Source organism: Dipodomys merriami, unplaced genomic scaffold, assembly GCF_024711535.1.
Source record: "Dipodomys merriami isolate MVZ:Mamm:240054 unplaced genomic scaffold, mDipMer1.0.p SCAF_35, whole genome shotgun sequence".
NCBI lineage: Eukaryota > Metazoa > Chordata > Mammalia > Rodentia > Heteromyidae > Dipodomys > Dipodomys merriami.
Genome location: NW_027205048.1, coordinates 9,015,831 through 9,037,023, shown reverse-complemented (window position 1 = coordinate 9,037,023; position 21,193 = coordinate 9,015,831). Strand labels below are relative to the sequence as shown.

The 21,193-nt window shown below is 54.0% G+C and overlaps 1 protein-coding gene across 2 annotated transcripts; it reads right to left on the bottom strand.

Moving 5' to 3' along the window:
- Positions 1–12,116: 12,116 nt before the first annotated feature.
- Emx2 (empty spiracles homeobox 2) lies at positions 12,117–19,229 on the bottom strand. 2 transcript variants are annotated; one of them, XM_069988110.1, is made up of 3 exons: positions 18,140–19,210; positions 15,916–16,100; positions 12,117–13,678 (listed from the first exon to the last, which is right to left on the bottom strand). In XM_069988110.1, exons 1-3 carry the CDS (start codon positions 18,549–18,551, stop codon positions 13,511–13,513), a joined length of 765 nt encoding a protein of 254 aa, XP_069844211.1. In that variant the 5' UTR covers positions 18,552–19,210; the 3' UTR covers positions 12,117–13,510. The 2 variants fall into 2 exon arrangements, with proteins under 2 accessions (XP_069844211.1, XP_069844212.1); XM_069988111.1 differs by lacking the exon at positions 15,916–16,100 and having other exon boundaries at positions 18,140–19,229.
- Between the last annotated feature and the right edge of the window lie 1,964 nt (positions 19,230–21,193).

Below are 21,193 nucleotides of genomic sequence, written 5' to 3'. Positions count from 1 at the left end.
TATATATACATATACTATGCACACATAAATATACATATATACATTGTACACTTATACAGTACCCCCACACATGCATAAACACATATGTGTGCATGCACATACCTACACACACTCATGCACATATTTATAGATATACCTCCAGAGTCATTGCAGGGGCTTCCTCTGAGCACCACAGGGTCAACCACACACACAACAAGCTCCCAGACCTTGTGTCTGGCTGCAGACTATGGGCTCTCCCAGTCCCAGCCTTGTGCCCCAGCATGCTTTGCAGAGGCTCAGGAGAGCAAGAAGAGCTTACGCAGGGTGCCACACTGCTCCACCCTCTCCCTCTTAGGCCAGGCTGCTAGACAGGGGTCTGTCCAGACAGGCTCCTTGTCCTGTAGTCCAGCCTGGTCCTACCCTGGCCCAGGTATCCATTGACCCTCTGCCTTTTTAGCACAGTGAGAAGGAAATCTGATAGGTGGCTCCCTTGAAATGGAGAAGGAGGTCAGAGACACATTTCCTAACTTTCAAAAGAAGCTGTTTGGATAATTAATCAACACATCACCAACACTAAGGGATTGTTTTATACCTGACGACATATAATTAAGGAAACAATAAGCAGGCTTGTTGTGTGTTTTGTTCCTAAAGAATGCTAATTATGTTTAGCACCCTGACACATCCAAAGGTTCCCCCCAATATTTAGAAATCAAACAGAAGTTGTCACCAAGGTATATCTTTGCCAAAGCTTAGAACAGGAAGGGTGGAGGGGCACAACAGAACCCCATCAGGTCTTTGAATGGGCCCTTTGCCTGGGATGGCCAGCCCAGTGAGTAAACCCACTTGCAATTGCTAAATTGCATTCACTATTGCTTAATTACACCTTCAGATCAGCACCTAATTTGCTTAGGGTGCAATTGAGCTGCCGAGGGTATAATTACTTGCCAAGGACACTACTTAACAATGCAGCAACTGCAGGAGGAAATGGTGAGCCTCTCTTGGCTCTGCTCAGAGAGGCGGCAGCCCCACCACTGAGCATTCTAGGGTCGAGGACCTCAGAAGCCCTGAGGGGAAGATAGGTCTGGCCCCGCTTGCTGCCTGAAACATGCCATAATACCAGGACATGAGAAAGGTCCATCCGAGGTATTCAATGACTAACAAGCATCCCCACTGAGCCTCTGGCTGGGACTCCAGCCACCCTTCCCTGAGGAGGTAGCTCTGGGATCTGAGCATCTCTGGGACACCCAGCATAGTGGCCTTTACAGGGACCATAGTTCTGGAGACTAGAAATCTGAGGTCAAGTTGGCAGTGAGCTGGTCCTTATGAAGAAAGGAGTGTCTTCCAGTCCTTGGTTATATCTACCTAGACCTGTGTGTATCCAAATTTCCTCTTCTCCTGTTTTCTTTAGCTTTTTTCTCTTTTTCAGTACTGGAGAATGAACCCAAGTCCTTGCATATATTAGGCAAGCCCTGAACGGTTGAACTATATCGCCAGTCCCCAAAGACAGTCTCTTCTAAAGCCACTGGTCATAACTTAGACACCATTCCAATGACTGCATTGAACGCTTATTACTTTAATGAAGATCCTACCTCCAAACAAGTCCTATTCCAAGCTATTAGAGGTAAACACAATTCCATTCACAAGACATTTAGGGTGGGATATATGTGCATTCCACTACTTACACTATTGCACATGTTTGTAGTTTAGTTGGTTTGCATGATGCCGGGAAGGAACAGGCCAGGTGACAATGCTCCCAGCAACTGACAGGCACCACTTGAAATTTCAAAGAAAATACTGTAACCCCAGGCTGTTTCAGAGGAGACATGGAAGGCATCGTTGGGAAGAAAGGGAGTTTCTCCACACTGGCACCATCCAAGCTCAGGCAGAATGATCCATAGGGTGCTTTCTGGAAGATTCCTTCATGGAGACCAAGCTGGACCTCAGATAGCTAAGCCCAGCCACCTCAGGCTGCATTAACAGAAGTATAGTCGCTGGAACAAGGGATGGGAAAGTCTTGCTCCACTCATCACTGAAGGGGACATCAGGATCCGTTCGTTCCACTCTGGAGTCCTGCTGCAAAGGGAGCATTAGCATTCAAGAGATGCAGAGCTGCACCTGGAGGGGAGCAGCAGATGCTGAGGGAGCTGGAAATCATGCCTTGGCATCCCAAACAGCCGGTGCAATCGCATCCTCCTGGAAAGATTGTAAGCAAGCTCCCCCAAAATATCCCTTATAAGTGGTTCCATTACACTGGTGATCGTGCATACACTTTTGCCTTTACCAATTAACATTGATGCATCCTAGAGAGCCTTCTATTTTAGAACACAAACTCTGCCTCATTCTTTTTAACTGCTGCCTACCACCCCATCCTAAGGTCACTATTTGACTAATTCCCTTCCCTTAGATTACTTCCGATAGTTTCCTATAATAAGCAATATTTAGTGACTAATATAACACATGTCACTTCACATAGGAATAAAATTATCTGCAGAAATATAGATAGGTAGATAGATTGATTGATTGACTTTATGGAAGAAAAGAAAGAAGGAAGTGGTGCTGTGGCTCAATTGGTAGAGTGCTCACCTTGAGCTGAAGAGTGCAGGGACAGTGCCCAGGCCTAGAGTTCAAGCCCCACGACCGCCCCCCCCCACAAAAAAAAGTCTCGTTAATGAAAAGTTGTCAACATGGTAAAATTACCCAGGGGCCACTGACTAAATGTTTGAGCCAGGTGCAGGTGGCTTACGCCTGTAATCCTAGCTACTCAGGAGGCTGAAATCTGAGGATTCAAAGCCAGCCCAGGTGGGAAAAGTCCATGAGACTCTTATATCCAATAAACCACCAGAAAATCAGAAGTGGTACTGTGGCTCAAGTGGTAGAGCACTTGCTTTGAGCTGAAGACTTGAGGGACAGTGCCCAGGCCCAGGAAGGAAGGAAGGAAGGAAGGAAGGAAGGAAGGAAGGAAGGAAGGAACGAACGAACGAACGAACGAACGAATGAACGAACGAATGAACGAAGGAAAAAAAGAAGGAAAGAAAGAAAGAAAGAAAGAAAGAAAGAAAGAAAGGAAGGAAGGAAGGAAGGAAGGAAGGAAAGTCACCCAGAGAAGGGGTGACACCTTCCTGGGCACAGTTCTCCCCTGGCCCTAAGTGAACTAAGTGGAGACAGACTTGAGACTGAAAACCTTAGTCAAGCAAGCAGCAGGAATGGCTTGGGTCCAGGGTAGGGCTATGTGGGATCCTGTCTATTTGGTCTGTTTCATTGGTAGGTCTGAATAAATGAGGAGAGTGGGAGGAGAGACACAAGGCCCTGGTCATCCTATCACTCCATTGTTGGACACAAGGAAGAGACAGCCATTAGGGCAGTAGGGAGAGCAGGCAGACACCAAAGACCCAACCACTGGGGTGAGAGGTACAGAACTGATGTAAAGTTTACAAAGGCCAAGGGCCAGGGTCGGGGAGGGAGTTTCTGAGCTGACTATCAGTCTGGATGCTAGATTCCAGAGGCTACTGGTCCACCTTTCCCCTGGAAGGGACCAGGAGTGGAGTGACAACTTTTAACTGCTCTTCCAGAGGCCCCATGGCATGGGTCCTGGGCATACACATCACACGTGCCTTCACAGGTCAACTCACACCCTCTTCCTCTCCCCTGCTCAGGCAGGCCACTTACTTGAAATATGCTTGTAGTATATGCTAAATAAAGTCTTCTTTTCAGCTATGCAAATCAAGATTCAGGTGAGCATGTAGTGGGGTTGGGGGGGCACAGGAGAGGGATCTTTTAAAAGTGTGCTGGCTTTAAAGTGTCCCCTCTGGGTGCCTAAGTCCCCCTGCGCTGCTTCTGTACAAGAGGAAGCAGACATCTGAGTCAACAGGACACCACTTACTTAACAAAGCTGCGGCTTCCACTTGAAGCGATCTGCCATATCACAGGGCACTTCTGGTTCGTGTGGAAGAGCATAATTGCAGCCGTTTAGAGTGCAGCAGGGGGAAGCAGGAAGAGGATGGGGTGAGTCTCTGGGGGGCTCAGCTGAAGGAGGCTCCGTGCGGCCTGCCAAGGCAGCTGCACCCTACCCCTGTCCCTGTGCAGGAAGCGCCCCCGAATGTGCTCCAGGGCTTCACATCGCCATAATACATGCACTTGCAGGCTCCGTCACACATGTGCGCATGCGCTGTGTGTGGTAGGCACATAGAGTTTCAGCTATTCCTGTGTGTATGTGCACTTCTGTGACTCAACCACAGCCCAATTTCCTTGCTAGTGGATGGTGTTCAGGACCTCTGAAGGTCACAGGTGGCAGTGGTCCTTGCGATTCCTTCAGATCTTCCACGTGTCACAGAGGCAGGGAACAGGCCTCAGCTGAGTGAAAATGTGACACTGCTCAGAAGAAAGCAGCGTCTCCACAATAAAAGCACCTTCAAGAATGTCACCCCCACCCCCACCAATACCCTCTTCCCAGCTTGTAACTCTGGTTGTGCTCAGTGTAAGAAGTTTAGCTCGTGGCCAGGGTGGAGAGGGCTTTGCTGAAATCCACCTCATCAGGCCTTGTGCCAGGCCACGGGGCACCCAGCCCCCAAAAGTAGGAATCACTTTTTCCTTCCTTTCTTTTTTCTTTTTTTTTTTTTTTTTTGCCAGTACTGAGGATTAACTCTACTTTTCCTGCTTGCTAAGCACATGCTCTACCACTTGAGCCCTACCCCTAGCCCTTCTGACCTTTCCTAAAATACATATTTTAGTATATTTAAGTACTTGTACAAAGGAGTTGTCATTCAACAGAGCAGTTTGTGTGTGCAGTGCATTGTGATCCATGTCACCCTGGCTTTTTTTTTTTTTGGTCCGGTCATGGGGCTTGAACTCTGGGCCTGGGCGCTGTCCCTCAGCTCTTCAGCTCAAGGCCAATGCTCTGCCACTTGAGCCCAGTGCCACTTCCGGCTTTTTTCTTTTTGCTTATGTGGTGCTAAGGAATTGAACCCAGGGCCTCAGGTATGCAAGGCAAAAGCTCTACCACTGAGCCACCTTCCCAGCCCCCTCACCCTGGCTTTTAAATGATATTTTAATAACAATATCCTTCTACGTTGTGTCCAGGCTGGCCTCAGACTATGATTCTCCTGCCTCCTAGCTGGAACTACGGGTGTGTACCACTATATCCAGTTAGGGATATCTGTTTCTAAGCTACACAAAGACATGGTCCATGGGTCTGTCACCCATGGCCATGGGCACATGCACGCACATATAGTATGGAGGTCCATATGCTCCACCTGACGTGCTATACAAATGCATTCAGGTGCAGTCACTGAAGGATATACAACCACACTCTTGCAAGGTGCCTGGCCAAACTCAGCAACATACTCTACCTGTCCTTTCTCCCCCAAGCCAGAATGAGGCCACGACTGGGGCTGTCCCCAGCGGAGGTCAGAGCGGGCCCTCCCTGCCAAGGTGACCCCAGGCAGACCAATGTCTTGGCTCTGAGAGAAAAGGAAAAGCTCTTCCCTGAGGGAATCCTGGCTCCTTCCTCCTAGAACCTCGTCGGTTCATGAAGCCAAATAGGGGCCAGATCACCAGCTTCCACGTAAGCCAGACCCTCTGATGAGGTGGGCGTCTAGTCCCTGGGTGTGCTTTACTTGTCCTTGCTCTGAGGAAGCACCCGTGAGGGCTTGGGGACCCTGCCCTTTAATTACCTCATTGGGGAGTCCTGAAACTTCCTCACCTTTCATGATGCCTCCTCTCCCTCCCCCCCCCACAAACACAGAGGGAGGGAGGGAGGAGCAAGGAAGAAGCTATCTGGCTTCTGGGTCTGCCCAATCCCGGAGGGCCCCTGCAGGCAGGTACCAAGGAAGCCAGCCAGGCCCGGACTGTCTTCAATATCACCCTGGCTGTCTAATCCAAGGCAGGTTGAGGTCCAGCCCCAGGAGTTCTGCTGCCCTCAGGGCAGGCAGTCCCAGAGCTTGCTGCCCGTCCAGCTGCATGCCATTTGAGGGGAGGGAGGGGGAAGGGCCATCCATGTTCTCTGGGGAGCAGAGCCCCGCAAAGTGACCCCCGTCTCACAATGAAATTGAGCTTCCATTTTCATCTTCTTCCCAAATGTCAGCCGCGCTAGATCAGATTAGGAACTAATCTCTTGCCAAAATTCATTTCCGAACAGGAGAGGTGGCCGTGGGGCTGGCGGAGGAAGTTCGTTGTTCCTTTCCTTGTCCCTCTACGTCCTCCCTTTCTTCCCTGGTTACCAGGTGGAAATCTAGGTAAAAGTCAGAGAAGCCCTTGGGGGACCTGATCTGGCATCCAGGGTTGGAGGTTAGGGATAGCCCTAAAGCCATGCCCAGCCAGGTGTTTGTTCTAGGATCACTCCCCTGCACTGAGGATCCCCTGAGGGCATCTACCCTGAGCTGCAAAGAAACGGAAGTGGAGGGGGGGCTATGGCAGATGGAACCAGAGGGCCCGACTCTAGGAGGGCATCCACAGCCTGACAGCCTTTAGTCCCTCCCCACACCTGGCCCAGTTGCCTCCCACCCACCCTGAGGGCCAGGGTAGTAAATGGGGCAGGAGGGGCAGGGGAACAACTGCAACCTAAAGGGAGTAAAGGAAAAATAAATGCCCAAATGAACTGGTCAGTACCTTGCAGGAGGCCTCATCTGACAAGTGACCAGAGCGCAGCCGCTGGCCTGAATGCGTAATTACCCCCACGTGAAAATTCCCCATCTAATTTGATATTTGGTTCTTTGCAGAAGCTATAACCTTCGTAAATAATATACAAAGTAAGAAACCTAATCCCGCCTGCTAGAATGTTTAATTCATCATTATGCGAGCTAATTGGAAGGTGATTATATGGTAATTGCTCATTAGTGGTGTATATTTATCGCTGTACCTTATGTCAAGGCCATGGGAATTGTGTAGAGTCTGTTCTCTCATTTCAAGGATCAGTTTCAGAAGCAGGAGTGAAGCAGGCAAGATCAAGTTCTTCCTGACGTCAGGGTCCAGCCAGGGCTATGGAGATCAGGGCTATATATAGGCCCTGGAGCTGGCTTGGGGGCACCGGCAGCCTGGGGCCAGGCTGAGGCACGGGAACCTGGGAAGCTGCAGACAGCTGGGTCAAGGTTCGGCCAAGCGCTGCTTTCCCGATCATTTCCCCAAAGCGACCCCACCCTCATCCCCGGGCCCTCTGGGAGAGCCCTCAGGTGTGTCTGGGCCTTTGGGCTCATGCAGGGCACCTGTGCTTTCTCTAGGGCTCCTCTAGCTCTAGTAAGTGTGCAGGGGGCGGGGGGGGGGGGATGGGAGAGAAACCCGAGGACGTTAGCCTGGGATGGGGGATCTGAATGAGGCTTGACTTGGAGCAGACAGACAGACCGAGCTTGGAGCCCTGGGGTGCCTCTCCATTGTATTTCTGAAGGGTGCCCCTCCCGGGGTCCCTACGTGCCAAACATTCTCCCAATCCCCCCCCACTCCGTAAGGCGGGGTGCCGGCTCCCGGCAGGTACGGACGGACGGAGTTGGTGCCCAGGAAGGGAGAGCGCGGGCTCTCTGGGGGAAGTGCGGAGCCAGAGCTAATTAACTCCAAACACGGAGCCTGGCAGGACGTGAACCCAGCCCCGCCCCAAGCCCAGCGGCCGTGCCGGGAACTCGGGAGAGGTCGGAAGACAGCTCTGCAACCTGGAGGGTGCGGAGGGAGGTGAGGAAGGGCTCCGATTGCGGGGGAGGCCGCCAGGAAGCCAGGCCGCCCCGCCCCCGCCCCCCCCCCCCGGCGTCCCGGGACCCCGGCGGGGACCCTCGGAGCGCGACCTCCTGGAATGCCTCCCCGCACGTGCTCCGATCTGCAGCGCGCTCTGGCGCCCCCTTGGAGGAGCGCGACGCGCAGCCCTCCACCCGGGGTGCGGGCCCCCTCCCCCCACACTCGGCACCCCGACTTGCAGCCCCAGGGCCCTCCCAAGGTCTCCCGCTGGGCAACAGGCACTAATGAACAAAAGGCCAATTAGACGCCGGGACGCGACTGATGAATGGACCTTTCGCTTTCAAGCGTGGCACCGCCTCGGGTTTGTTGGTGCGCACAGGGTCCCGGCCTGGAGAAGCTGTCTCCTGGTGCGGGGTCACGGCTGGGGTCAGAGGGTTCTCAAAACTCCCACTGCCCCCCTCCCCACACACACACCCTCGCTACGGTCCTAGTTAGGGGAAATAAATCAGGGGGTCGAAGCGCGGACTCTTGCCTGGGAGCTCGGCATCCGGGCGGGTGCAGGGGTTCAACGCTTTAGGCCCGCATCCTCTGCCCCCGTCCGTGGCTGCTCCAAGGCGCCATCCAAACATATCAGGCGCTAATTTATTTGAAATAATAAAGGTTGTCCGGGGGTGGGGGAGATGTGTAATTACAAAAAGAAAGACATGGGTTGTTGTTTGCTAAACTCCCGAGTGGGTTAGCGCGATTCCGGAACGGCACCCCAACTCAAGCCCCCTCGCGCAACTCACACGCCGGGATCCCAACACGCACACGCTGCTCTGGCGCTGGGCTTAGATGTGGATGGTCCCGAAGGGAACACACACACACACACACACACACACACACACACACACGAACACCGGGAAGTGTCCCGCAGATCACACCTCTTAGACGCCCAACTTCCCCAAACCCACACACACTGAGCAACCCGACCGTGTGTTACCACCTCATCTATCGGCACTCCGCAACCTCCAAACCCTCCATTCCTGCCGCAAACCATAACGATCTAGGTCACCCCCGCCCCAGAAAGACAGACATCTTGGCACCCTCGTGCAATCTAGGCGCAGAGCCTGAGCCAGACAATCAGCACCGATACAAAATGGACTGAGGTCCGTGTGAACCCCACAACGGCACCTCCTCAATCCTCTGGTTCACGCACCCTATGTATATAATCACACGACCTCACCCTAACTCTCCCCTTTGCAACCGCCCACATGTGGGCAACCCGACCCATATCCTCCCCCCGCCCCCTCCACACAGCATCACCGTGAAGCGGGCTCCCTGCCAGGCCTCCGAACCCCCAGCACCCCTCCCCAGCCGGCCAGTGCAGTCCAGGACTTTGTTTCCTGCGACTCGAGGCGGGGACAGGGAGGAGCCGAAGTTTCCCAAGCCGCGCGCAGGCCCGAGTGCCCATTCTGCCCGGCCCGCCTGGCGCGCCTGACCGGCGGCCACAATCCGCCCCTCGCACAAAAGTGGCCCGGCAGGTTCCGGGCCGCGGCCAACGCGTCCGCTCCGGCTCGGCTCGGCTGCCAGGAGCCAGCGATCCCCGGCAGCAGTCGGAGCCTCAGACACCCAGAATGAGAGCTGAGAGAGAACCGGTCACGGGTGGAGGTTTCACGCGCCTTCCCGGAGGATCAAGCAATGCACGCGGACCCCACGTGTACCTCGTGGGAAAACGCAGCCACGGGCCTACTTGCGTGGTGTATTCCGCTTGACCCTCTCCGGGTAAAGCAAACTGAGAACCCGCGTCGCCTCGACATCCTTTTGGCACTGGGACCAGGGAGGGGACGGCGGGAGGGGGTGGGGAGGGAGACCCATTAGGAAGAGCCGATAGTAGCCAACAAAAGAAGATCAAATTGTAACCTATATCTCCCTTCGGGGTCACGGGCAGGACACAAGGCAATAGGCATACAATTGGCCTTGGGCTGAGCGGACGGAGCGCACGGCCCGGCCCACGATCGTCCAAGCGCCCTGCCCGGGGGCATCGAGGCCTGGCATCCACGTCACGCGAGGGAACCCTCGGCTCCCGTACAGCCAGCCCAGCCCAGAGGACCCCCGCCAAGCACGCGCGCACTGCAAAGACAGAGCTGGCACGCCGCACACGCGCCCCGCGCACCCTGCCCGGAGTCCCACGCCCAGATAGTCATCGTGGGTTGGCATCCCGCAAATATTTATATTCCTCAGCGCCACAGCGGCCCGCGTCCACATTAGACGCTCTAATCCTGCCACTTTAAATAGATGAATTAATAAAGCAAACGAGCGGCTAATAAGCTGACTGTCCTGCCTTTTTGAGGCGGGGGGCGGGCGGGGGGGAGGGAAGGACTCGAAAGTGCGCCAAATTTGTTTGCAGTGGATCAAGGCGAGCCGCCTCTGCTTCACTTTCTTTATCTTAATTCCGACTTGAAAAGATATAATTATCTAGTTTGAACAGAGCTGCTATCAAATCCTTCTTTGGGCCGGGAAGGGGGGCGTTGGAGTGGATTGCGGCTCTCTGAGCCGCTCCGTGCAGCCGGAGATAGCGCGTAATGAAGATGTGGAGGCCTGAGATACAAAGGGCATTAACCTCATTAGCATGAAACCTTTTCTTCTTACCATTGTGGGACCCTTTCAGCCGCCTAATCCCCCCTATTTTCAAAGCTTGGTTTGTAATAAAGCTTTTAGTTTTTTTTTTCTTCTCTCAAAGCTAATAGTATTCTCTGATGATTTTATTGCTGTTCCACACTACATAGGACATTTACAAAAAAAAATTCTTCACTACACCCCCTCTTTCTTGTACTTAAAGAAATTAAGTATATGGTTCCTACCGAAAGTAGTCTTTTGATCAAGATGGGAGGAAACATTCTGCAACGGTCACCCTGAATTTTTGCGCTCTGCATTTGAGGCGTTTGAAGTTTGGGAATGTAGGTGGAAAGAAAAGGTAACTTGGCACTCACTGGTTTAAGTGAAAGTGCTATGGATTCGGAGCAGCAAGTAGGAAGCGCTCTGGACAGGAAAGAGTCCGTGAGGGGCCACTATCCCGGCGGCTGAAACCTTCAGGCAGGTTTCCCAGGTAGCCCGCTGCACCTGTCCCTGTACGAGGCAAGCTTGGCTCCCTGAAGCCACCCCACTCACCCAGACAGAACCACAATTCACACTTTCCAAAGAGGAATCTAGTGGGAAAACAAAGTTTGAGCAACCAGATCTACAGAGGGGCAAAAATGGAGGGGAAAGAGGGAGATGGGCAGAAAGAGGAAGGAGAGGGAGACAGAGAGAGAGAGAGAGAGAGAGAGAGAGAGAGAGAGAGAGAGAGAGAGAGAGAGAGAGAGAGAGAGAGAGAGAGAGAGAGGAGAAAATTCTGCTTTACAGCAAAAGAGGAAAAACCAGAAAGAAAAAAAATTCCATAGTGCCCTATAGTCCCCACACGTGCGTAGAATGTCTAATCTTAACTTTTCAAGGCAGGATGTTAACAAAGCTTGTATTTTTGCCCTGCATTGTAACTTGGCCTTATCGCAGTGTAAAGGGTGGGGAGATTGTCCTAAATTATGTCCAGGCAGCCCCCCTGGATCTGTGGATTAAGAGATTAAAGGAAACCACTGGGCAAGGCCTCCTCTTTCCTTCATATTCCTGGTATGATAATTGCTTAAACTGATTTGCACTTTCACAAAAGCTCGCAGGACGCTTTGTAGCCCGAACAGAACAGACGAGGTTTCTCTATCAATGGAAATAAAACTGATTAATGCAGCCTATCAGGATAAGAGGCAAATGAAGCATGCAAAAACAACCTCATACCCCCAGAAGGGGGAAGGAGGGAGGGGGGAAAAAAAGCTAAGTTTCCTCCAAGAATAGTTACAACTTTTTCTTTAATGTTAAAATTAAGAGTTTAAGGTTTCCCCCAAATGCTTGCCTTATATGGCTCCTGCAGGCCGCTTCACTCATCCCCAGCAACTCTGGCAGCTTGGGGCCAGGGAGAAAGGAAGGAAGGAAAGAAAGAAGGGAAGGAAGGAAGAGATGGGGGCAGGGGAAACTTGCACTTAGAGAGTTGAAGTCAGAAACAAAGTTTAGAAGTCCCCGGATGCTGGTTCTGCTAAGTGTTTTTCCCCAATCCTGAGGAATACTCTTTAAGAAAAAAAGAAAAGGCAGAATTAGGGAGCTGCAAGCATTTTTAACCTAAAGTTGAAACCAAATTCCCTCAGAGGGCATGCCACCAACAGACAAAGGTCTGCTTGGAAAACGTTTCTCTTTCCTTTTCTAAAAGACTTTAGTTGTCCTAATCTTCTACCTTCTCCATTCTCATCTCTCTTTAAAATGACCCCCCCAAGCCATCAGTTTGTGGACCCTTTGTGGGTGGGAAATCAGGGGGTTGCTTGAGCCTAGTTGGCAAAAGACCACACTCAAATTACAGGGATTTTTTTTTGGGGGGGGGGAGTAAAGATTGACTTCAATTTCCCAAGACAACTACTCTGAGGGCATATTGATAAATCTTTATTGACAAAATATTGACATTGACATACTTCTTGGAAGTATATAGTGTGTTAGAATTCTAACAAATTAACACAAAACACAAAAATATTTACATTCTGGTATAGAAGACATTAAGGAAGCATTTGTCACTCTCTTTAGTAAGTCTATGGTCTTGGAAGAGAAACTCTGCTTGAAAATTTGCCGGTGTCCTTGGCACACTAGCATTATCCTTGCTAACTACAGTCCTTCAGCTTTTGCAATAGGTAGATTGTAAGTTTTGAATAGATCATTATGGTGAGTGGTTGAACTCCGCCAATTTCTTCAACCACTAAAAGGAGAAGCTTATTTCATGATTTTTTTAAGCTTCAGAATGTTGGGAAAGGGATTGTCCAAGAATTATAATTAATTTGAAGGATTTTTTTTCCTCCCCCAGCACAAGTCCTGATTCTTCTTGTGGACACCCTCCCACACCACCCCCATCCCTGACCCCATCCTGTTCCCCGTTTCTCTGTAAGAGGACCACTATCTCCAAGCCTATTTCATTTAGCTTTCACAATCACTTTGACATGAGAGAAGGTATCAAAAAGTGTTTACAGACTGCACGTTTCTCCAAAATTAAAATTAAAATTAAAATACACACAGAACCTGTCTTTAAAAAAAAGAAAGGGGAAATAAAATTACAATTCATTTGTTTTTAGACACCATTCACCCAACAACTGCTACATGCAATTCAAGTTTTTGAAACAGGTGTGGGATGGGGCTAGATATGGAATTTCACTTGTTATTACTAATTTTTTTAAGATTGGGGAAGAACACTTAGAAGTGCAAAATTAAAAGTCCTGTGCCTGGTTGGGTTGGATTTTTTGTATAAAAACATTATTATTATTATTATCATATTTTAAGTGGACTGTGATAAACGGAATACCTGCCAATCATCTTGTCTCCCTGGTTTGGCATTTGACTGACAGCTCCCCTTGTCAGAGTGCGAGGTCAGCTTTGCCACACTGGGCTAGCTCTCTCTCTCTCTCTCTCTCTCTCTCTCTCTCTCTCTCTCTCTCTCTCTCTCTCTCTCTCTCTCTCTCTCTCCCTTCCCTCCTTCTACCTCACTCACTCAATCATTCAATCACTCACTCAGCTGCCTCTTTAGACGAGGGTTGTACGTTGATGAAGGAGTCTCCATCTTCCGCCATCCCTGCCTGGTCTCCAACTGGGACCCAGCGCCCTCGCTGTCCAAAGTCTGCGAAGCACAAAGTCGCTCCTCAGATCCTCTCTCCCTTTCTCAATGTGTGTGCGGTTTTTGTTTTGTAGGATTTTTTTTCCTTCTTCCCCTTCTTTCCCAGTCTGTTTTCTTTTTCTTTTCCATGTTGCTGTCCATTTCTGTGGGGTTAGGTTTGTGTTTTTAATCATCTGAGGTCACGTCTATTTCCTCCGGACTCGCTTGCTTGGTGGCAATTCTCCACCGATTAATGTGGTGCGTCCCTTTTTTCTTTTGTTGTGAATCTGAGCCTTCTTCCTCTAGCTTCTGCCTTTTGAACTTCGTCCGCCGGTTTTGAAACCATACTTTTACCTGCGGGAGAAGCAGGTGGGGCCACATTAGATGCTTCAAGGCGCCCTCCCACCAAGGGCTAGAACCCAGCCCCAGATCAGACCCCAGGGCAAGAGAGAGGAAGCCCAGTCCCCCAGATGCATATCCACAGGACCTGCCGCCCCTCGGCCTCCCCAGCAGATTTAGGCCCCTGAGACTGAGGGTAGGAAGCTCAAGCCCATGTCCCAGTTCCTTGCTCTTCCAAGCCCTACCAGAGGGCCTTCCCCCAGGGCCTTGGGGTCCCACAGTGCACTAAACCCTTGCTGGTCTGGCCCTGCCCAGAACACACACATTCCCCTGAGAGCAAAGGCCTTGAAAAGTATGAGAACGCCAGTAAAACAAGAAGTATTAAGAAACGCTCCTAACTTCCCCAGCAAGGAAGTACAGGGAAGACCTCTGTCAGGCTAGCGTCCTCTCAGAAAAGCGCAGTGTGCTTTCTATTTTCTGCTGGTCTGACAGTGCCTAAATATAGCGCCTCCTCTGCCAGGCAGAGGCCCTGGTAGAGGATCTTAGTCTGCAGGAGCCGTGGAGGCCGTGGGGACTGGCGCAGGTGTGTAGGAGTCAGGTGGAGGCAGAGGAAGCCAGTTGGCAGTGAGGTACGCAGACCCGCAGGCACGGCCTTGCTGTCCCTTTCGGGCTAGGAAAGGGGGCTTCCAAAGTGAAAGCTTCCCCAAAGGGTGGGATAGGTCGGAAATAACCAGAGAAAGTGAAGAAGAAGGGGACACAGAGAGAAACTCCCAATTTCCCTCAGCCCCACAACAGGTCAGGGTTAAAGTGACCCCTCACCAAGTCAGGAACGGCAGCCTGGCCTCCCCACAACCACTGCTAGAGGTCTAGGCAGCAAGGAGGTTTAAATCTGTGGCAACCAGATGGCCCACCGGGAAGTCGGGAGGTGGGTCTGCATTCAGCAAGTAGACAAGACAGGAATATATCCAACCTTGCCAGCAGTGGGGTACAGATGAGTTAGTCTGGGGGGCGGGAGGGGGGACTCCTTGGTCTATATTCCCCAGCCTTGCTAAAACCGTAGCCATCCAAGCAGGTCCTAGCCTTCCCCCCCCCCCCAGGTCCCTCTACTCCCTCCTTTAAGACAGCCACAGGGTCCGGGCTTGCTCTCCCCGAATGCCCCCGGTCCCTTAAAGTGCCCCACGAAAAAGCAGAGCGGGAACAAGGCTGAGTTTAATTTGCTTTGAGTTTGCTAATTGAGGAGGAGGACGGTTCAATTCTCCCCCCGGCGCTCGCCCAAGGCGCGCGTCGGTGCGCTCAGGGCTTGACACGCACACAAAGAATTCAGGCAGAGTGGGCAGCGAGGCGGACAAAGACCACCGCTGCCTCGGCTGTCCAGGAGAAATCAGCCTGGCCTTCCCTGCTGCACTAGCCCGCGAGGCCCACTACGGTTTTTGTCAAGGGTGTGTGTGGGGTGTGGGGTGGAGGAGAACATTTTAAAAACAAAAGCCTCGACCTTTTCTTTTTTTCCTTTTCCTTTTTCTTCTTTTTTGCGCTTCCCAGGAAAAGTGTTACAACTCAATCTGCCAGAAAATGTTACTGTGCGCTGAGAACTTTGACCCCGCCCTTTGGCTTCTTCTACAGTAGGTGCTACTGTAGCCTTGCGCCCCCTCCCCATGCTGGGGCCAGCCCCAAACCAGGCCCACTGAGGGACCTCGCAGCGCAGAGGGGCCGATCTCCTGAGGCGAGCCCTCTCCATAGCCTCCCGGCTTTATTGCTCAGTTTCTGGGTGCGCCCCCAGAGTTCCTGCCCCCCCCAGCTTCGAGCTGTCTCATTCTCCTTAAAGGGAGTAACTGGGGGCGGATGATGGAAGCCAAGGACCTTAAAGTCGTCGAGAACTTGCTTTTAACCCACTTCCTCTTTCCCCAACCAGCCGGACAGCAATTAGCCTCCTGCAGGACCCCTATTGGGGTCTCACCAAAAGTGCCGGGCGTCTTACTAGGGGTGATCAGGCCGGCTCCGTGAGCAGAAGGAGCAGCTCACCACGCGGGCCGAGACAGCCTCCTGGGGAGGCTCCGCAAAGCTAGGCACCTGGGAAGTCACACACCGGGGCCCCGGTCGTGGAGCCGTGTGCGTGGGGCCCTTCGCCAAAGCCCCTCTCCTGCCCTAAGCTGGAGCTGCGCACCGGTGTGGGTGGTGCTGGGTGCCGGGCTCCTGGGTCCCCAGGTCTGGAGCGAGAGGCTGACGCTTGCTCTGGGCTCCTGGGCCGCGCTCACCTGAGTTTCCGTAAGGCTGAGGCTGTGCGCCAGCTGCTTCCTCTCGGCGCCCACCACGTAGTGGTTCTTCTCAAAGGCGTGTTCCAGCCGCAGGAGCTGGGACGGCGAGAAGGCGGTTCGGATCCGCTTGGGTTTTCGGGCCAGCGCGTTGTGCAAAAGGAAACTCTCGGGACTCGTGTCGTTCCCTGCGGGGGTCGGGGCAGCACAAGGGCCGTTAGGAGGCCGCGGCCGCCAGCGCAGGGCGCTTCTTCTTCGGAGCCGGACCGGGGCCGCTGAGCGCTCCGGGCGGCGCCTAGCTCGCGCTGCCCGACCCGCCCGGCCCCGTGGCCCTCCCTGGGCGCGCGAAGCCCAGCTGGCAGGCCCGGGCCACCTGTGTGGCACCCAAGAAGTAGCTGCCTCACGTAGCGAGTCTCCACACCACCGAGGCTGGCGCTGGGGCCGGGGAAGAGGTGACAGGTCCTGGCTGCGAGATGGGAGCCGGTCCCCCACCCCAAAAATAAAACCCTCTCTTACTAACTTCGCGGGCAACTTTGAGACAACCCCCCTCAAACACACACAGTGGAGAGGCGGAGGGCCGGTTCCCCGGGACTTATTATTATTATTATTATTATTATTATTATTATTATTATTATTATTATTATTATCAAATGACCCTGGTAATAGGGCAGATCGTGGCAGCCGGCCTGGGACAGAAATATGGCGAGTGTGCCCGGCTTCTACTGCCGCTGCCTTCGGAGGACCCGGCTCTGGGGTTCCCCGGTTACAGAGAACGAGGACAGAGCTGTGATCAAAGTCCAGGGGACGGAGGGGGGGACGCCGAGTTTCGGGTGCCCGCTAGAACTGTCCGCGTCCCAGAAGATGATGCCCTTTGCTTCAGATCCGGGTGTGTGTGTATGTGTATGGGGGTGATCCATAGCGTGGCTGGCACGGAATGAGAAAGGGACCCCTAAACTTTGAGAGCACAGCCAGAATGTTTCGGATTCACTTATTAGAGCAGGAAATCGATTGGGGGGGGGGAAGAGGGGGGAAAAAGCCAAACAAAGAAAAATAAACCGACAACCCGGGGTGGGGGGGGGGATGGAGGCAAACTCAGGGCAGGAATGAGGTCCTAAGGTTTGGGGGGGTTGTTTATCTTTTAACAATGGAATGAGGGGGGCGACAACTACCCGATTCTCCTCTCCCGCAGGCAAGTCAAGGGTTAATGGATGGACGGGCTCCCGAGTGGCGAACGGACGCCTCCCCGGCCCGGCGGCTCGGGATTCCGTTCAGTAAACTAATTATTTTCTGGAGTTTTAACTTTCTTCCCTAGCCCTAACTCAAAGCGGGGAGAAAAAGCAAATGATTTTCTTTTTAAAAAAATAGTAAGAAGATATCCAAGCAGATCTTTCCGCCTTCCCGGCCCATCTCTCTCTACCTGGCTCATTTATGTTGAAAAGAAAAGAAAAACAAAAACCAGACCGAACCTGCCTGGGTCCCTCCCCGCCCGCCCGGCCGCTCCGCGCGGCTCCAGCCAAGCCGGTGGCGGGAGAGAGCCGGGCTCTGGGGTTTGGTGTGGGTTTTCTTTTCCCTTAATGATTATTATTATTAGTGTTGGTTTTCCTTTGTTGGTGTTTGTTTTCCCTCCTCGCACGGTCCTGGCCCCTCTCCAAGGTCTCCAAAAATCGGGGAGCAGGAAATACTTCCTTTCGGGGTCGCAAAACGTCCCCTGGCCCCTGCGAAAGGGTCGAAGGCCGATGACTTAGGGGGGGATCTGGGCTGCGGAGAGAGCGGCCGGACAGAGTTGAACGGGGCGGACGGTGAGCCCCGCGGCCGCGTTCCCGCGGCGCCCCTCGGACCCAGCGCGGCCCGCCGGCCCGGGACGCCGCCGAAAGAGAGAGGAAAGCCTGGGGACCCCCGCGGACTCCGGGCTGGCTCCCTAGTGGCGGGCCCGCGGCGCTGCCCAGACCGGAGCGCCCTCGGGGGCCCGCTCGTTCGCGCCCCGGAGGCCGGGGTCCGGGAGGCCGGCAGCCCAGCACCCCCAGCGAGGCCGGCCGCTTCCGAGATTGGAGACCAACACCTCCCGGCCCCCCCGCCCCCCGCCCCGAGCAGGGGGCTGCGCGCGCGCGCTCGGGCCCTAGAGCTGCAAGATCCTCCGCCCGGGCCTTGCCACGCTCCCAACCCGAGCAGGCCGGGGCGCGCAGGGGAGGATGCGGTGGCGGTGCGGCCCCCGCGACGTGGCACGTACCTTGGAAGCGATGACCCAGATACCGGTAGCGGTGGATGAGCCAGGGGTAGAAGGTGGACGGGTCGCGCTGCTGCGAGGCGAAGAGGGGGTGTGGCGAGTGCGAGGAGGGCAGGGGGTGGGCGGCCAGGGCGTGCGGCGGCGGCACCGGGTGCACCGGCACGGCGGGGTTGGGCGGGTGCGAGACCGCCTCGGCGAACACCAAGTCCGGGTTGGAGTAGACGCCCCTGCCCGCGGCGGCGGCGGCGGCGGCGGCCGAGTGGAAGCCGTTGAGGAACGGATTTATGGGGCTGGAGTTGGCGTAGCTGAGCGCCGCGGGACGGATGGGGTCCTCGGAGCGCGAGGCGGGCAGGGGACTGTCCTTGGCCACCAGCGATTCGATGGTGAAGCAGCGCTTGGGCGCCGGCTGGAACATGCTGCGCCCCGGAGCGGGCGCCCTGGGCTCCCTGCTCCCGGCGACCGCGGCGCGCTGCCTTCGCCGCCCGCTGCCCGCGGCGAGGACCGACGAGAATTGGGGGCTCTTGTGTGGGGGGGGTGGGGTGGGGGGAGGACAGGAAGAAAGGAAGGAGAGGAAAGAGGAAAGGAGGGGGGAGGGGGAAGAAAGGCAAAGCCGAAGATCCCGGGAATCTTGCACCAAACTCGCCCAATCTGGAGAGAGGGGAGAAAAAAAATCCTTCCAGAAGAATTTGCAGGCGTGGATTGGGGGAATATTTTTTTTTGGCGAGATGGCGTGGAGTGTTGGAAGGGGGGTTGGAGGCAGAGGTGGGGAGGAGGGGGGGAAAGTTTCTCGGGGGAGGCAAAAAAAAAGTTTTCTCTCCTCTGCAAAAGGCGGGCAGGGCGCCCTAAGTCCAAGGACAATCCATGGAAGTGTTCGCTTCTTCACAAGTTGTGCAAACGATTTGTTAGTTCATGAGCCTAATTAGTGCGGGGATCACATAAACAGCTTCCTCCGAAGCCTGGTAAATGGCTTGATGATTGGTCGCTATTACTCGCCCTGAGGTGGAAGGGGGGGAGACTCTTTAAAGTGCGTCAGAGGGAGGCGAGCGCCTGGGAACCCGGAGGCCTGGATCCGGGCCGAGAGTGGAACGGAGTCGGCGCCGCTACCCCGGCCGTGCCTCCCGCCGCCCGCCCCGCCGCCGCCCGCCCCGCCGCCCGGCCTCGCCGCGCCTTCGCCCCGCGCTGGGCGCCGCGCTCACTCGCTCCCTCGGCGCCCGCCGCGGCTGCTCTCCTCCTCTTTCGCCTCCTCCTCTTCCTCCCGTTTCCTTTCCTCCTCCTCCTCTTCTCCTTCTTCTTCTTTTTCTTCTTCTTCCTCCTCCTCCTCCTCCTCCTCCTCCTCCTCCTCCTCCTCCTCCTCCTCCTCCTCCTCCTCCTCCTCCTCCTCCTCCTCCTCCTCCTCCTCCTCCTCTCCTCCTCCCCCCTCAGCCACCGCCTCTTCCTTTACCACCACTCCCTCCGGGGCACCGCGGTCCCTGCAGAGTTCCCGCCCGCGCTGCCTTCGTTGCGCCCCCCGCCCCCCTCGGATCCCAAGCCTGCTACGCCGCCGGAGGTGGGAAGACAGACGGACGGATGGACAGACACGCCGATTCTGGCACTCAGATCTCCACCGCCGTGCTCCTCGCAGCCCCGCGTTGGGGTCGCTGAGACGGCTGGCGGAGCACCGCGAGGGTAAGCGGGCGTGGTGGGGCTGAAGGCACCGCGTGCTTTGACCAGTCCCCACCCCCAGCGAAACTCCCGGGGGGTTCCTAGGCGCCAGGGGGTGCAAGGAGGGGTTGTCCTCCTTCTCCTCCAACCACGTGTAGGACCGAGGTCCCAGGCTCCACGCCCGTGGAGCCCTAGCCTGGACTGGGGGTTCGTTTTCCAAGTTGGGACCCAACCGTGCCGGGCCGGTGGGATTTCAACTTGCACCCGCGCGCGCCTCACAGCCTCGGATTATTTCTGTCTGAAAAGTGCTCACCTTCTCCAAAAGAGAGGTCATTCTGAGATATTTGGGTGGGACGGGGCTCCCAGGGGAGGGGAGGGGAAGGGCCGATGCTGTGCATGCATGATCGTTTTTGTTGTCTTTATAATTAGTGTTGGCATGGTTTTTCACATTGTTGTTGCTATTATTATTTCTTTTCTTATTCTGACATCTGTGGTCCCAAAATTAGTTTGCTTTGCAAACCCAGGAACTGCGGATGGAGTCTCTGGTCCTATGTCCGCATTTTCGAGCTCGCCTTCGGTTTTGGGATGATTTTAGGGCCGTGTTCTCTCGTCCCTATTGGCTCACGCCGCGGCATAATTATGATCACATCCCCCAGGCTGCTGGCGCTGCTCTCTGTTTATTGGTGGTTAAAGATCTATTATCTATCCATCAGCCGCCTCTTTTTTTCCTTTTTTTTCCCTTTTTTTTCCCCCTTTTGCCAATTACATTCTTCTAAAGTGAAGTACCAGCAGGTATTTTACACGTTTACAATGAATGGTTTTAAATTTTTTTCTGGCGTCCTTTATTACTCCCTAGGCCCATGTCACTTACCTTCCAGAAGCAGAAGTATCTGTGTTTGGTGACTAGGTAGCATGAGACCCTGAAAATGTCGATCTGGAACAGAAAAAACCGAATCCTCCCAGAGGGAGCCTAGAAGGCTCCCCAAGTCAGCCAGGGGGTTGGTGCTGAGGATGTGTGCCTGGGTCTCTCCAACTGCTTGGTCCCCTGTCTTCCTGTCTCCTCTGCTGGCCTGGCTTTCTCTACTGCTGGATCTTTGGTCATGCCAATTAATTGATTTTATTTTAGGTCTAGGTTGAGCTGGTGAGCCAGGGATGTTCAGGTTTTGTCGACAAACCTGGGCAGAAGAGTTGGGAGAGGTATTTTCTGATGGAGTTGAGGCTCTAGTCGGATGAACTAAGAGCCCACAGAAATCACCTGGTTGTTGCCCTTAACCTTTGGAACACATACCCATACATCCATTTACATAGGACATGCGAACCTCACTTTGGCCCTCTCAATGGGAAAAGTTCATGCTTGCTTCCACACTGACTGCAGTTCCCTGCCCCACTCCCAAAATACTGTATCTGCTCAGAAAT

Coding starts and splice junctions, on each gene's coding strand:
- Emx2 (XM_069988110.1), bottom strand. CDS start 18,551: ATGTTCCAGCCGGCGCCCAAGCGCTGCTTCACCATCGAATCGCTGGTG. Junction 16,101..18,139: donor TCTGGGTCATCGCTTCCAAG/GTACGTGCCACG, acceptor CGACCCCCGCAG/GGAACGACACGAGTCCCGAG. Junction 13,679..15,915: donor TCAGCCTTACGGAAACTCAG/GTGAGCGCGGCC, acceptor CTTCTCCCGCAG/GTAAAAGTATGGTTTCAAAA.